This window comes from Phocoena sinus, chromosome 6 (genome assembly GCF_008692025.1).
Source record: "Phocoena sinus isolate mPhoSin1 chromosome 6, mPhoSin1.pri, whole genome shotgun sequence".
Lineage (NCBI taxonomy): Eukaryota > Metazoa > Chordata > Mammalia > Artiodactyla > Phocoenidae > Phocoena > Phocoena sinus.
Genome location: NC_045768.1, coordinates 3,724,528 through 3,739,214, shown reverse-complemented (window position 1 = coordinate 3,739,214; position 14,687 = coordinate 3,724,528). Strand labels below are relative to the sequence as shown.

At 55.7% G+C, this 14,687-nt stretch overlaps 1 protein-coding gene across 2 annotated transcripts; it reads left to right on the top strand.

Annotated features, from left to right (window-relative positions):
* The first annotated feature begins 1,143 nt into the window (after positions 1 to 1,143).
* GFI1B (growth factor independent 1B transcriptional repressor) lies at positions 1,144 to 13,141 on the top strand. 2 transcript variants are annotated; one of them, XM_032635085.1, is made up of 7 exons: positions 1,144 to 1,317; positions 8,007 to 8,126; positions 8,962 to 9,102; positions 9,526 to 9,797; positions 10,387 to 10,524; positions 11,370 to 11,634; positions 12,345 to 13,141. In XM_032635085.1, the coding sequence occupies exons 2-7, from the start codon at positions 8,027 to 8,029 to the stop codon at positions 12,521 to 12,523; spliced, it is 1,095 nt and encodes a 364-aa protein (XP_032490976.1). In that variant the 5' UTR covers positions 1,144 to 1,317; positions 8,007 to 8,026; the 3' UTR covers positions 12,524 to 13,141. The 2 variants fall into 2 exon arrangements, with proteins under 2 accessions (XP_032490976.1, XP_032490977.1); XM_032635086.1 differs by having other exon boundaries at positions 1,149 to 1,317; positions 11,469 to 11,634.
* The last annotated feature ends 1,546 nt before the right edge of the window (positions 13,142 to 14,687 follow it).

Sequence of the window (14,687 nt, the reverse complement as noted above, 5' to 3'; positions counted from 1 at the left end):
GTCGGGGCTTCCTGTCGCCAAACTTGTTTTCTTTAGGAGGGAAACATAATCTCTCCAGCTCTGGGCTTGCAGTGCGTATGCAAATCAGCCTAACACTGCTCTATTTTGTGAGTTCTCATATGCAAAACCTCCTGAAATAAATCAGCCATCCCGTAAGCTGGGGGAGGCTTGAGGGGCAGAGGAGGAAGAAGGAGGTGGCTTCTGTGCCCAGTGGGCTGAAATGTCCGAGACTGGCCATCCCAGCCTTCCCGCTGGTGACGGACATCTGGAGGCAGCCCCCATCGCCCGGCCCTCCCAGTACTCCACAGCGGCCACCAGATGGCAGCACACGCGGGCCTTGGGACCCGAGAGCAGCCTGCCCGGCCTGAGCGGCTGAGGGTCCCGCACATGCGGGAATCACCCACGTTCAATATCACACCTGCTGCTCCCCACTCGCTCTAGGGTCAAGTCTGGGGAAGCGTGGATTTGACTTTTTTCTCAACGGCGACCTCTGCAAGGACAAGAGGGGCCCCTCTAAAAGCAGTTTGCAGCAGCGCAAGCCAAGGGCTTTGTAGGGGAGTGCTCCAGGCTGGGGATGCTGAGTGCTGAGCTCGTGGAGTGAGGGAGGGAAGGAAGGAGAAGAAGGAAAGGGAGAAAGGAAGGAGGGAGGGAGAGAGGAAAGAGGGAAAGAAAGAGAGAAAGAAAAAAAGAAAGAAAGAAAGAAAGAAAGAAGAAAGAAAGAAAGAAAGAAGGAAGAAAGAAGGAAGAAAGAAGGAAGAAAGAAAGAAGAAAGAAATAAGGAAGACAGAAGAAAGAAAGAAAAAGAAGGAAGGGAGGAAGGAAGAAAGAGACTAACTTATGAGTTCTCTACACAAAATCAGGTTTATAAGTAAATGTTTTATTTTAACTTCAATTTTTAAAATTTAATAATTTAGCCATTACTTTTTAAATCCACATGTTATTAAAAATTTCCGGAGAGTGCGTGCTGCTCCAGGAGTGGCGGGTTAGAGAAGAGAATGGAGAGTCTTGGCTCCTGGAAAGCTTTGATAAGCAAATACAGCCCAGAGCTCTGGCGCGCTCTCTATTGGCTGTTCCTTCACCGCCAGATTTTGACACAAATAATCAGATTGAAAATCAGGTAGGGAAACAGAAGAGGAAACACACGCACACACACACACACACGCACACACACACACACACACACACACACACACACACAGAGAAGGGGGTGGAAAAGGAGAAGTATCTACTTGAGCAGAGAGTCACAAATTGACTGGGTGGCACCATCCCCAGAGGGAGCAGCGAGCTTCCCACCGTGGACGAGGAGCTCCGGGACAGGTGAGTGAGTAGAACGCCCCTGCCTCTTCTTTTGAAATTTGCATATCCGACTTAGATCGTTTCCAAGCAGTTTACCTAGTCCCTTTGGCAGTCCTAGGAAGACTAAGGTGGGCTGGAAAATCTCTTTTATGAGAGGTGGCTTTTAGTCCTTGAACCCAGAGAAGAGGTGGCAAGGAGACAGTCTCCTCTGAGATGCTGCGAGCCCCCCGTGTACCTGTGGAGGAATTACCTTCCGCCAATTGTGCATGTATACCCGTTATTGTTGTTATTTTTGCTTTTGTTTTTTGGCCGTATGGCATGCGGGATCTTAGTTTCCTGACCAGGGATGGAACCCGTGCCCCCTGCAGTGGAAGCGCGGAGTCTTAACCACTGGACCGCCAGGGAGGTCCCATGAATGCCCCTTGAAGATTTGATTTTAGTCTGACGGAGATCACCTACCTGCATGATGTCATACCCACACCCCAGCTCTCCCAGGGACCTGGGCAGGCGAGGCAGGACACAGGTGGAAGTGCCTGAGTTGGTGTCCGTCTTCGGAGACAGACTGGCCCTGTCCCCAGGGCACTCTGAGCCTTTCTTTGGCTGTGAAATAAGAGAGTGGGATTGAGGACTCTGAAGGAAGTCTTAGCTTCAGCACCCACAGTCCCAGGCGACCTTCCCCAAAGTTCCTGGGACACTTTGAGAGGGAGGCACTTCACATTCAGAGCCTCCTAAGGGGAGCAGGGGACTGACATCTCCACAGCACCCTCCCACCCAGCCTCCAGGAACAAGAGATGGGGAGGTGGTGCCTCAGCCTCTTCTACCTAATTTTGAAGAAAAAGCCAAGTTAGAGTCTGGGCGTCTGGGGAGAGGTGCTTGCTCTAACGTAGGGCTTGTTAAGGGGGGCAGTCCACTGAATCACCGTGAGTATGTGCCTGTGTACGTTTTGCTGGGAAGAAAGTCCGCAGCTTTCATGAGATACTATGGTGGGAGGTGCAAAGTAATTTTTGGTCTCTGGACGTGGATCTGGTGGGAGCCAGCTGAGCTGCACCTGCCCACACGGGCTCACTCCTCTGCACATTTCTTAGTGGGCAACGGGTAGAAGACTTCAGTCTTAGAGAAGGGGCAAGTTTCTTGTCCTCAGAGGTGGTGCGGAAGGGATTTTTTGGATAAGAAGATGTGTGAGGTTTCTTCCAACTCAGATTTGGGGATCGGAGGGACTCCCCTGGCGGTCCAGTGGTTAGGGCTATATGCTTCCATCGCAGGGGGCACGGGTTCGATCCCTGGTCGGGGAGCTAAGATTCTGCAAGCCACTCGGCCAAAAAAAAAAAAAAAAAAAAGATTTGTGGGTTGGTATGTCAGTTTCCCAGCGGAAAGTTCTTGGGGACCACCAGGGAGTTATACTTGGGTTAGGTTTGATTGATGGAGTCACTCAAAACCAGTGCAGAGCATTTTCTCAAGGCTTTCAGGAGACTGGGTGGTGGTATCCTACTGGAGAGTACAATGGCTCCCGAAGCCTTTGGGGCCAATCTGCCCCGCCCCCAGGAAAACTAACCTGATCACACGTGATGCTTCAGTGTGACACAACCTCTCAACCCTTTTCAGAAACAACAGAAAGCTTTACCCTTCCTCAGTCTAGAGGGTGGTTTTTGTTTCTTTGTTTCCAGGAATTCAAACCGATGGGAACTGCTTTGACCTCTAATTCAGAGATGCTCAGGAAACGTTTTGTTAACTCCTTCTTGTTTTTTCGATTAATTTTTATCGGAGTATAGTTGCTCTACACTTCTTTTTGTTTTTATTGAGGGAAAATACACATAACATGAAATGGACCATTTTAATCATTTTTTAAGTGGCCAGTTCAGTGGCATTAAGCACATCCACATTGCTCTGCTACCGTCACCACCGTCCATTTATAGAACTTCTTTCATCTTGCAAAAAACTGAAACTCTGTCCCCCGTAAACAATAACTCCCCAGTCCTCCCATCCCCCCAGCCCCTGGCCCCCACCATCCTACTTTCTGTCTCTGAATTGGACTACTCTAGGTAACTCACATAGGTAGACTCCTACAGTATTCATCCTTTGGTGTCTGGCTTAATTTCAAGTGGCATAATGACCTCATTGTTCATCCATGTTGTAGCATGTGTCGGGATCACTTTCCTTTTGAAGAGTGAATGATATTCCATCGTTATGTCTATACTATATTTTGTTTATGCACTCTTCCATTAATGGACATATCGGTTGTTTCCACCTTTTGGCTATTGTGAATAACACTGGGTGTACAAATATCTGTTCAAGTCCCTGCTTTCGATACTTTTATATACCCAGAGGTGGATTCACCTCTTTTTGACGTCGCATCCTCTGAACTTAGGAAGAGACATTTGAGAACTCCTTCCGAATTTTGAATAAAAGTAATGACTACCCTCTGCTGGGGCCCCAAAAAGGACCTGGGCTCACGTCCCCTGACTCCTACATGGAAAGGGTGCTTTTTTTGTTTGTTTGTTTGTGTTTCCCCTTGAGTCGCGTCTTTAAGCATAAAGGAAGTCCAAAGGGTCCTCTGTAGCAGACTCTGAGAAACAGCGGAGTGTCTTACTCAATCCTCCCAAAAAGGGAACCCGAGTGATGAGTTTCTTAGTCAAGGTAGGTCAGTCCCGTGCTAAAAGTCAACGAACCCCAGCATGGGATTTTAGAGCAAAAGGGAAGTTTAGAAATCTCTTAGTCCAACTGTCCCTTCTGAGAGATAGGAAAACCAAGCCCCAGGTTGGCGGCTGACGCGGTTAGGCTCAAGGTCACAGAATCCGATTCAGCCCCACGGGAGGAGCCTCGTTGCATGGAAATCACAGGCCTGCTGCTCTGGCTCCGTCTGGAAGTCAGGGTGCGGGGCTGCCCCTCTTCAGAAGTACTGGCCGAGATTCTGACTCAGGGTCGGGGAACCCTCTCTTGGGATTGGGGGTTTTTGAAGAGATGTTAACAGCGAGGCTCTTTCCGGAGGCCCGATACCATCAAGGCCTCTGTTATGAAGAAATCTTGGGCTTCTTACACAATCTCTGCTTGTAGCTCTTTCTCAGGACAGGTTAGTGTGAATCAAGCCGTGTGGTTGTTAATTAACTACAGTATAGGTGATTGGTTCCTTTTTTTAACTCAGCTCACAGGGGTCAAAAGGAAGTTCTCTGGGTGCATTTGGCCTCCACGGTGAGCTTGATGGCTTCGCCACCGTCACTTTGCCAGGCTTAGCGGAGAGAATGTTCTAGGGAGGGAAGGGGAAGAGATTGGGGGCCCCGGGGGGATCACTAGAGTGGGCCCTGAGAATCACCTTCCTGGGACCCCCTTGCTCCCCTGTGTACCTGCTTCTGAACCCCAGAGAGCCATTGTGTTGTCATGCCAGGTTCCAATGAGCTGACCTCTAGGGTCTCCTTGGGTTCTGAGCCCAAGGGATCACTGAAGCTTCCTAAAAGAAGCCTGTTCTCTCGCCTGCCTCTCCACACCAAACTCCTCACGAGCCTAGGTGGGGCCTGCTGGATCCTGGAAGAGTCCAAAGATCAGGGGAATTTGATTTGTCCCCCATCTCGCCCCACCAATGAGACTTCTCCTCCCTGCTCCAGGCAGGCTGTCTTCATCCGGTGTTGAAAGGACCACAGGTGCAGATGGGCAGAGCAGCTTGGGGCCAGGAGTCAAGTCCTAGCAAGCAGGGGCTCTGGGTCTGGCTCTGCTGTGAGGCCCTGGACAAGCCACTTGCCTCTCTCAGCCTCAGGTTCCCCCCGTGACCCGGGAAGACAATCACTGTTTCCCTTGCCCCAGTGGGTGTCAGATTCAGTGACGCAGTGCACGCTGGGGAGCTTCACGCGCTGTCCTGGTTTCCTCCTTAGCTTGTCAGCTCAGTTGCCACCGCCCTGAACAAAAGCCCACCCCGTGGTCTGACAGCCAAGAGCACGGAGGCCTGGGAGGCAGATGACCAAGTCCAGCTCCGCCTCACTCTGCCCTGGGATTGTGAGCCAGTCTCTAAGCCTCAGTTCCTCCTCTGTAAAGTGGAGTAATAGCCACTCAGCTCACAAGCCAGGATTATCAGAGCTGAGGCTCTGTAGATCCAGGCTGCAAGAAGTATTTCCTGGTGTTCTAGCTCAGCCGCTTTAATACCTACTTTTGGTTCTAGTTGATTGACTAATAAAATACTATGTTTTTAAAAAATCATGGCTACGGCGGTCCCCCCAGAATAAAAGGCGAGGGGAACCCAGCCACCCGGCCCTCCCCCAGAACGTGAGGGTCTCCTCTCGCTCTGCCCAGGCTCCGGCCTCTTCAGGGGGCTCCTGAAGCCAAGAGTTAGAAGGGGGCAGGAAGGGGCAGTGTGTGGAGCCCTGGGTGGGGGGAGAGGGGGAGGCATGAGGAAGAACACTGTCCCTGGGAGATAACAGCTGCCCCACAAGCCTGGGGAGGACAGCAGGCTGGCTAAGCCTCATGTGGTCAAAATCTGACAGCTGGACCGGACCCCAGAGGCCATCAGGTCCCACGCCTTCATTTCAGGGCCCAGGGGGAGGGGCCTGGAGCGTGTCTCGGCTCCTGGTCAGGGCTTGACCCCATCCATAGAGCGTGCCGGCTTTGGGTCAGGCACTGGGGATGCCACCAGACCAGACAGGACCCAAGCAGTGCCTGCCCTCCCAAAGCCTCTCCTCTGTGGGCTGAGTACCTCCATCCCCCCAGCAGCCCAGGCACCACACTGGGCCCTTTACACAATTGTTTGTAATAAATAAAGTTCCTTTCTCTCCCCAGCAGTCCCAGGAAGTTGGTTTGAGATCGCCATTTAGCAGATCTGGACACTGAGGCCTCCATTCAGGAAGGCTGGGCCTGGAATGGCTCCTGGCAGAGCGGCATGGCCCAAACTCCTGCTGCCCCCAGAGGAGCGGGCAGGTCTGGGCACGGGTGTGGGTACCTCTTCTGCCTGCTCTGGGTCATCCCCTTGGGGAAGGGGTGGCTCCCAGGGCCGCTCCCAAGGCAGAGCTCCAAGCTCCCTCTCTAATCTGCCTGCTCCCAGCCGGCTCCTTGGCCACGGCCTTATCAGCCAGGCCCTCGCTGCTGTTCAGAGCTTTTTCCCGCGATCTGTTTCCCCGCGCTTAGCCCTATCACGCCTGCAGCCGTGCCTGGTGCCTGGGCTGGCCCAGGAGTGGGGGGCTCCTCCTCTGAGGCCTGGGGAGTGGGCCCAGCTGAGCTGCCATCAGCACCGGCGTCGGCTGAATATTTCCTCTGAGCTTCTGCCTGGGGGTGGCCTGGGGGTGGCGGGGACAGAGGACCACCAGGAGATGCTCTGTCTCCTGGGAGCCCTCAGGAGAGCCTCATGGCTGGGCGCAGGGATGTGAAACATTTGGGGGGTCGGGGCGGCGGGCAGGAGATACTCTCTGCCCCAGAGGGCTCTGCACCAGAAGCCAAGAGCACCGGGTGGTCAGCCTGGTCTAGCTCCGCACTCCCCAACCCGCTGACCCGTGGGTTCAGTGATGGGCCTGGGCTGGGCTGCCCCGTGCTCAGTCCCTAGAGTTGGTGGACATTGGCCTCTTCCTGCCTGTGCACAAATTGACCTCAGGCCTCCAGTGGGGTCCTCTCAGGCCTCGAGCTCCACATAGAACCTCAACCATCCCCTCCACCCACGAGGAGAGAGGAAAAGCCCCTCCCTCTCTGTGGGCCAGATTCTGGGCTGGAGCTGTGGACAAGGTGCAGCCCCGCTCTGGCTACGTCAGCACCCAACTTGCACAATGACGTGGATTTGCGATTGAGGTGGCCCCCCTCGTTGCAGCCCACCTGCCAGGTTCCTCTCTGATAGGCGCTGAGCACGTACTATGCACTCACCAGCACCATCAACCTGGATTACCATCTTACAGAAAAGGTAATAGGCCCAGAGAGGTTAAGCGTCTACCCCAAATTGCACAGCGGGTGAGCTGGGATTCTAGCCCATGAGCATCTGACTCCAAAACCTGTGCTCAGACCACAACTTTCCACGGCCTCTGAATGCAGACCCCACCGGGATGCGGATGCAGTTTTCTGGGTGCAGGGTGCAGAGTGTTTCACAAATGGAGGTACCCTTGCCCTTCCTTCTCTGCTCCCAGTGTAACTCAGGGCATGCAGCAGGGGCAGGCTGACCTGGGGTTTTCTAGAAGTGGGTGTGTTGGTTTTCCAGCAAGAGAAGAGTGAGGGACACTAGGCTTTGTAGCCGCTGTAACAAAATACCATAAACTGGGTGGCTTAACACAACAGGAATGTATTCATTCAGGGTTCTGGAGTCTAGAAATCCAAAATCAAGGTGTCAGCAAAGTCAGCTCCTCTGGAGTTTCTGAGGGAGCATCTGTTTCAGGCTTGTCTCCTAGCTTCTGGTTTGCCAGCAATCCTTGTCTTGAAGCTGCATCCCTCCAAATCTCTGCCCCCATCTCCACGTGGCCCTTCTTCTTGCGCGTGTCTGTGTCTGTGTGTCCAAGTTTCCTTCTTCTTATAAAGACACTTGTCACATTGGATTTAGGGTTTCTCTGCACCTAGTGTGACATCACCTTAACTTGATTACATCTACAAAGACCCTATTTTCAAATAAGGTCACATTCACAGATTCTGGGTGGACGTGAACTTTGGGGGACAGTATTCGAACCAGGACAGTGGATTTTGATTTTAGGAGGAGGTCCTAAAATATAGAGGAGTATCGTCCTCTCGTCCTTCCTAAACTTTCTCGTCTTCTCCCCCTATAGGTGTGGGGCACCCGGTGACGATGCCACGCTCCTTCCTGGTGAAGAGTAAGAAGGCTCACACCTACCACCAGCCTCGTGCCCAGGAGGATGGGCTCCTCTGGCCTCCTGCCCTTGGTCCTGGTGAGTCATAGCCCGGGCTGGCCTTCTGCTGTACCCGCCAGGACTCCCTGCCCGTGTGATGGGGGTGCAGCAGCATCCCACCGGAAGTAGCCGCTCTTCCAAGTCTGGAAACAGGAGGAGTTCAGTAAATGTGGGTTGAAAGAATGAATAGATGCACCTATCTCTTCTCACCCCATGGGGGTGATGAGAGCATCCTGACTGGTGCTGTCCTCAGCAGCTGACGTGTGACTCGTAATCAGAGGGCTGATCTAGGGCTGAGGGTGGGTGCTCAGAAAGGAGACTGGTCCGAGAGCTCTCCTCGGTGGGGGGGAGGGGGGGAGGGGGGAGGGGGGAGGGAAGGGAAGGGGGAGGGAAGGGGAGGGAGGGGAGGGAAGGGGAGGGGAAGGGAGGGGAGGGAGGGGAGGGGAGGGGAGGGAAGGGGGAGGGGAGGGGGAGGGGAGGGGGAGGGGGAGGGGAGGGGAGGGGGAGGGGAGGGGAAGGGAGGGGAGGGGAGGGGGAAGGGAGGGGAGGGGAGGGGAGGGGAGGGGAGGGGGAAGGGAGGGGAGGGGAGGGGAGGGGAGGGGAGGGGAGGTGAAGGGGAGGGGAGGGGAGGTGAAGGGGAGGGGAGGGGAGGGGAAGGGGAGGGGAGGAAGGGGAGGGGAGGAAGGGGAGGGGAGGAAGGGGAGGGGAGGGAGGGGAGGGGAGGGGAGGGGGGTCTCCTCCTGGCCTCCACGCTGCTCCCACCATCCTGGGAAGAGCCAGGGGTGGCAGCAGTGGTCTCTCTCTGGTGCCCCTCCTTCCCCCAGTCCCTCCGGACTTCCCAGAGCTGAAGTCTGACGGTCTTGTCTCCCCACAGTGGCCAGGGACCAGGTCCTGAGCACCAACCCTGTCCTCAGCACCCTGTTCCCAAACCAGTGCCTGGACTGGACTGACCTCAAACGGGAGCCAGAGCTGGAGCTGGACCACAGCTTGATGACCAGGATGGCCTCCGCCCCAGGTACCCAGCAGGGGACCCCCGCCACTCCCCAGCGGGTGCAAGGGGAATGGAGGATGGATGGGCCTGTGGAAGTGGGGCCCCTCGGAGTTGTGGAGCCAGGGAGGATCGACAGTCCGGGCTCTCAGGCTTCTGCTTGAATCCCTCCAGGACGGGGAGTTCATTCCCACATGAGAGCTTCTGTGTGGTGGGGCAGAGGAAGCAGCTGGACAGGCCCACGTAGTGGGTGAGGTGGGCACTCTGCAGGGGTTGGGGGACATTTCTGGACTGAAAAGCCAAGGAGCCACAGTGAGGACCCTGACCACCCCCCAGTAAATAATTGGGGCTACACACCAAAGCCTCAGAATGAGGTCACAGTGGAGGGTGGCGGGGAGTGGGTGCCCTGCATTTAACGTCACCACTAGGTATATGTCCCACTCTCCACAGAGGGGCCTGCTGTGACGTCCCGACCCCAGGATGAGGGCTCGCCATCCTCCGACTCACCCCCGTTCTACAAGCCCAGATTCTCCTGGGATGCCCTGGCTTCATCCTACGGGCACAGCTACCAGCAGGCCCCCTCCACCATGCAGTCTGCCTTCCTGGAGCGCTCCGTCAGCCTGTATGGCAGCCCTCTGGTGCCCAGCACTGAGCCGCCCTTGGACTTTAGCCTCCACTACTCCCCGGGCTTGGACGCATACCACTGCATCAAGTGCAGCAAGGTGGGTGGCCGGGATGCGGGTGGGCTCTCGGGTCCTGCTTGCATCGCCTCTCCAGCACCCTGGCAGCTGCAAGTGTTCAGAGCTGGGTGCCCCCTGTGATGTGACTCTTGGGTCCTCTGGTGGGATCAAGGACTCACAGCATTCGCCCTCATCGCCACTCATTGAGCCCTGACCATGTGCTCATCCCTGTGCTAAGCACTTGACACGCATGAGCCCCGGGAGGTGGACGAAGGGCTAAGGTTCAGAGACGTTGAGCCACTTGCCCGATAGCACGCAGCAAGTAGATATCACACCCAGCATTCAAACCTGGCTCTGCCCAACTCCCACTTTTTAACCGCCGTTCAGCCTCCAGATAGGGCCAGGAGGGGCCTTCCAGATCCCCCCTCCCAGACTCCATTCTGTAGACAGGAAAGCCAGCCGCAGAGAGGGAAAGGGACCTTCCCAGGACACACAGCACATGGCAGCAGAATTGGCAATCCAGTGTTCCTTTTCCTGTACACCCACCTGTGGCTTAGCTGGGTGCAGAGGTGGGACCCCGGCCCTCTCCCTCTCTGCACCCCCGGGGCCTCATGCTCTGCCCCTCCTGCAGGTGTTCTCCACCCCACATGGGCTCGAGGTGCACGTCCGCCGCTCCCACAGTGGGACCCGGCCCTTCGCCTGCAACGTCTGCGGCAAAACCTTCGGCCATGCAGTGAGCCTGGAGCAGCACACGCACGTCCACTCCCAGGTGGGCAGCCGGCTGAGCACGGCACCCTCACTTCCCACTCCTGCTCTGTGCTCCCCCCAGGAAGCCTAGGGGGCTTCGGTGGGTCTCTCACTGTGCCCCCGAAGGTGACAGATCGGGGGGCCCTCGTTATCTGCCGCCCTGCTCTGGGTCTCCATCACCCGCCCTTAACATATTTGAGTCCCTGATGGACCAAGCTGGCTTCATGTACAGTTGGAAGAGGCTAGGAGCTCAGGTGGGATTTCGGGGGCAGCGAGATGTCTGTGATGCTGAGGAATGACCCCACCTCCTGGGTGGTCAGGACAGGTTTCTCACCTCTGAGACCCTCGACTCTTAGAATCTTGAAATCGGGCTTAAATGTTCATCTCATCCCACTTAGCCCTACCTGATGCCAAAATCCCTTCCTCAGAATCCCATTCCAGGGAAAGCACCTGACACTGACCTGAGTTGCTAACACCTGGGTAGATATAAAAGCTCAGGTGGGAAACGCAGGAAAAGATGGTTAGAATGTGCCACGTGCCAGTTGCCAGCTCAGTTCCCGACCTCCAGTCCTCCCAACGTTCCTTTGAGGTCACTACCCATGATGACCCAATGTACAGATGGGGAAACTGAGTCCCAGGGAGGTTAAATGACTTGCCAAAGGTCACGTGGCGAGTAAGAGGCAGAAGCCAGAATTGGGCCCCAATAATTCAGCCGCTTAAACAAACCACAAGGGAAAATCCCCTAATAGGAGGCCACTCAGGGGCCAGGCCTCGGCCCCTCCTAGGAGGCAGGAATGGGGGTCCCTGGTTCCTGCTCCTCCAGGCCCCATCCTCGAGGCCACCCCAATGGAGTGTCCTGTTCCTCAGGGGATCCCAGCCGGGTCCAGTCCCGCGACCAGCCTGGCAGTCCCGGGTCGCGAGGCCCCACCTGTGCCTGACCCCCCGGGGCCTCGTTTCCTCCGGCAGGGGCGCAGCTTCGAGTGCCGGATGTGTGGCAAGGCCTTCAAGCGCTCGTCCACCCTGTCCACCCACCTGCTCATCCACTCGGACACGCGGCCCTACCCCTGCCAGTTCTGCGGCAAACGCTTCCACCAGAAGTCGGACATGAAGAAGCACACCTACATCCACACCGGTGAGGCCGCGGCCCGCGCTCTGCCCCGGCAGAGCTCCTCCCCGGCCTGGGTCCGCCGACCCTCCCCCCACCCCGCCCCCACCAAGCCCCCCACCCCAGGGCCCAGACAGAGCCTGCGGGCACCCAACCTTTCACTGTTGAAAGGTGCGGGCTTTAGGCCCCGGGTGGGGAGGGATGGGGCTGTCAGGTTACACAGGGGAGGCCACCCCGCTCCAACAGGAGGGCGGGGTACGCTGTGTTACTTACTGCGTAGAAAAAGTACTGGAAGGAAATAGCAGAATGTCGACACTGATAATCTGTGTGTAGAAGTGAGACCAGCAGGTGAATTTCTCCTTCGTTCATCATTCCTTCATTCACTCGATCCTCCAGCCATTCATTCCTTCATGCCCACATTCATTCTTTCCCCATTCGGTCCTCCATTCGCTCATTCATTCCTCAGCTGTTAGCCAGTGCCTCTTTTGTGCAGGGTCCTGTACCAGGTGCTGGGCTTCATTGATAAACAAGGTGGACCCAGTCCCTGCCTTAAAACCGGGGTACAATTGGCCGAGGGGCTGGGTGGTCAGAGTTGTATTTTTCCTGTCTCCCTTTTCTAATTATTTTCTAAAGTGAACGTGCGATAAAACATAATAAAGTTCCAGGGAACAACTGCAGGGCATTGGGGCAGCAGGTCTGGTCCAAACGGCCCTGACCCTGTCCTTGCCGCCCCGCAGGTGAGAAGCCACACAAGTGCCAGGTGTGTGGGAAGGCTTTCAGCCAGAGCTCCAACCTCATCACTCACAGCCGGAAGCACACGGGCTTCAAGCCCTTCAGCTGTGAGCTGTGCACCAAAGGCTTCCAGCGTAAAGTGGACCTGCGGCGGCACCGCGAGAGCCAGCACAACCTCAAGTGAGGCTGTCCCCGCTCCCAGCTCCTGACCGGCCTGCCCCAAGATCGTGTCACCTGGAGGGAGGCCAGCCTCACACACCCAGATCCCCAGTCTCCTGGAGGCAGCACTGGACGGGACTCGTCAAGCTTGTTTTGAGACTCACGAAATTGCTGTGTGACCTCGGGCAAGTCACTTTCCCTCTCTGGACCAACAATTCTCCTGCTGCAAAGTGTGGCAGCTGGATCTTTTCTGAGTTGATGTTGTCTACAGGTCTAAGGGCTCGGTGCCTTGCCCCCTGGGCAGAGCCCAGGAGGCCAGAGTAGCCCCAGGTGCGCTGCGATGCCAAGAACAGACCAGAGCTGGGACCCACAGAGAAATCCTCCCCCTGCCTGCTGCTCACGGGGATCTGGTCAGCTCGGTTTTCAGCAGGCCCCTTTCTGGCTGTCATGGGTGGTCAGAGCTGTCTCCTGCCCCAGTGGGAGACCTAGAACCCCTCTGCTTCAGCCAACGTGCTGGCTGTTCCCCACTCCTGACGGCACTCAGGCCACGGGGGTTCTAGTTCTGCGGTCAGACCACGGGGAAACCAGCAGTTACTGCTGTCAAAAGCCTGTTCCTCTCAACAGCTGTAAATAAAAGACACAGATTTACTTACATATCGTCACCATTTTTTAAACGCATACTGGGTGCAAGCTAGTGCCTGAGGCTCTGGGGAGGGATGCTGGGGAGGCTTGAAAAGCATAGAAATCTCCGTAGTCGCTCACAGACACATTGGGGGACCAAACTGATAAAGTGCTGAAACAGAGGCATGAGAGACCCGTGTGACAAGACCCCAGGCGGGGGCAAGGTGGACGCAGCTGGGGCTGTATCAGTTTCCTGTGGCTGCTCTAACAGATCACCGCAAACTTGGTGGCTTCAAACAACACAAAGGGGGACTTCCCTGTGGTCCACTTATTAAGACTCCGTGCTTCCAACGCAAGGGGCGTGGGTTTGATCCCTGGTCGGGGCACTAGGATCCCACATGCCAAGGGGCACAGCCAGAACATTAAACACACACACACACACACACACACACACACACACACGTATTCTCTTACAGTTGTGGAGGTCAGAAATCCAAAATGAGTCTCACGGGGCTAAAAGTCAAGGTATCGGCAGGGCTGATTCCCTCTGGAGGCCCCAGGGGAGGTTCTGTTTCCTCATCTTGCCCAGCTTTTAGAGGCCGCCTGCATCCCTCAGCTTGTGGCCCCTTCCTCCGTCTTCAAAGTGCGTCACCTGGACCTCCCATCAGCCCACCTCCTTCCTCTGCTTTTGAACTTCTGCCCCCCTCTTGCAAGGACCCTGGTGATCACATCAGGCCCATCTGGGTCATCCAGGGTAACCTTCCCATCTCAAGGTCCTTAATGGAATCACCATGGTAGGCAGAATCATGGCCCCCAAAGATGATATCCACGTCCTGACCCCTGGAACCTGTGAATGTTATAAGGCAGAAGGGACTTTGCAGGTGTGATTAAGTTAAGCCTGGTGCTGTCCCTCACTAGCTGGGTGACTCCAGGCTGAGGCCCCTCCCCTATAAAATGGTAAACGTAGCAATCCTTTCCTGTGGGTTGCTGGGAGGATCCCCTGAGGCCACGAGTATACGGCAGTGAGGAGGGCCTAACACAGGATTAGTGTTGGTAGGCCATGAATATGCCCTCTTGAAATCCTGCCCATCCTACAGGCCTGCTCAAACGCCGCCTCCTCCAGGAAGCCTCCCTTGGTCATTCCAGCCAGAGGTCTTCTCTTGCTTCTAAACTGAGCTCTTCGGGCTCTCTGCTTACAGCTCAGGACCCACTGAACCTGGACTGGCTGTTATCTGTGGGTAAGTTTCCGCTCTGCTAGAAGGAATTCCCTCTGGGCTCTAGCTTTCAGCACTAAGCCCGTCCCTGGCCCACCACAATGAACACTTCTGAATGAGTCCCTTCCGGGTAACAAGCTGGGCTCAGGGTTTCCATACATCGTCTCTAACCCACATAGCCCTCAGCAAAGGAGCTGTCATTACCCCATTTTACAGAGCAGGCAACTGAGGCTCAGGGAGGTTGGCCCTCTTGCCCAAGGTCACCCAGCAAGCAAGTGCAGAGCTGGGATCAGGATATCTGATCCAAGTCTTCTTCTTCGAGTCTCTGTCTACCCTTCCTCCCAATGACACCTG

Excerpts from the sequence above, each read along its gene's own strand:
- GFI1B (XM_032635085.1), top strand. The coding sequence starts at position 8,027 with ATGCCACGCTCCTTCCTGGTGAAGAGTAAGAAGGCTCACACCTACCAC. Across the intron at positions 10,525-11,369 it reads ACACGCACGTCCACTCCCAG|GGGATCCCAGCCGGGTCCAG; the intron begins GTGGGCAGCCGG and ends CCTGTTCCTCAG. Across the intron at positions 11,635-12,344 it reads GCACACCTACATCCACACCG|GTGAGAAGCCACACAAGTGC; the intron begins GTGAGGCCGCGG and ends GCCGCCCCGCAG.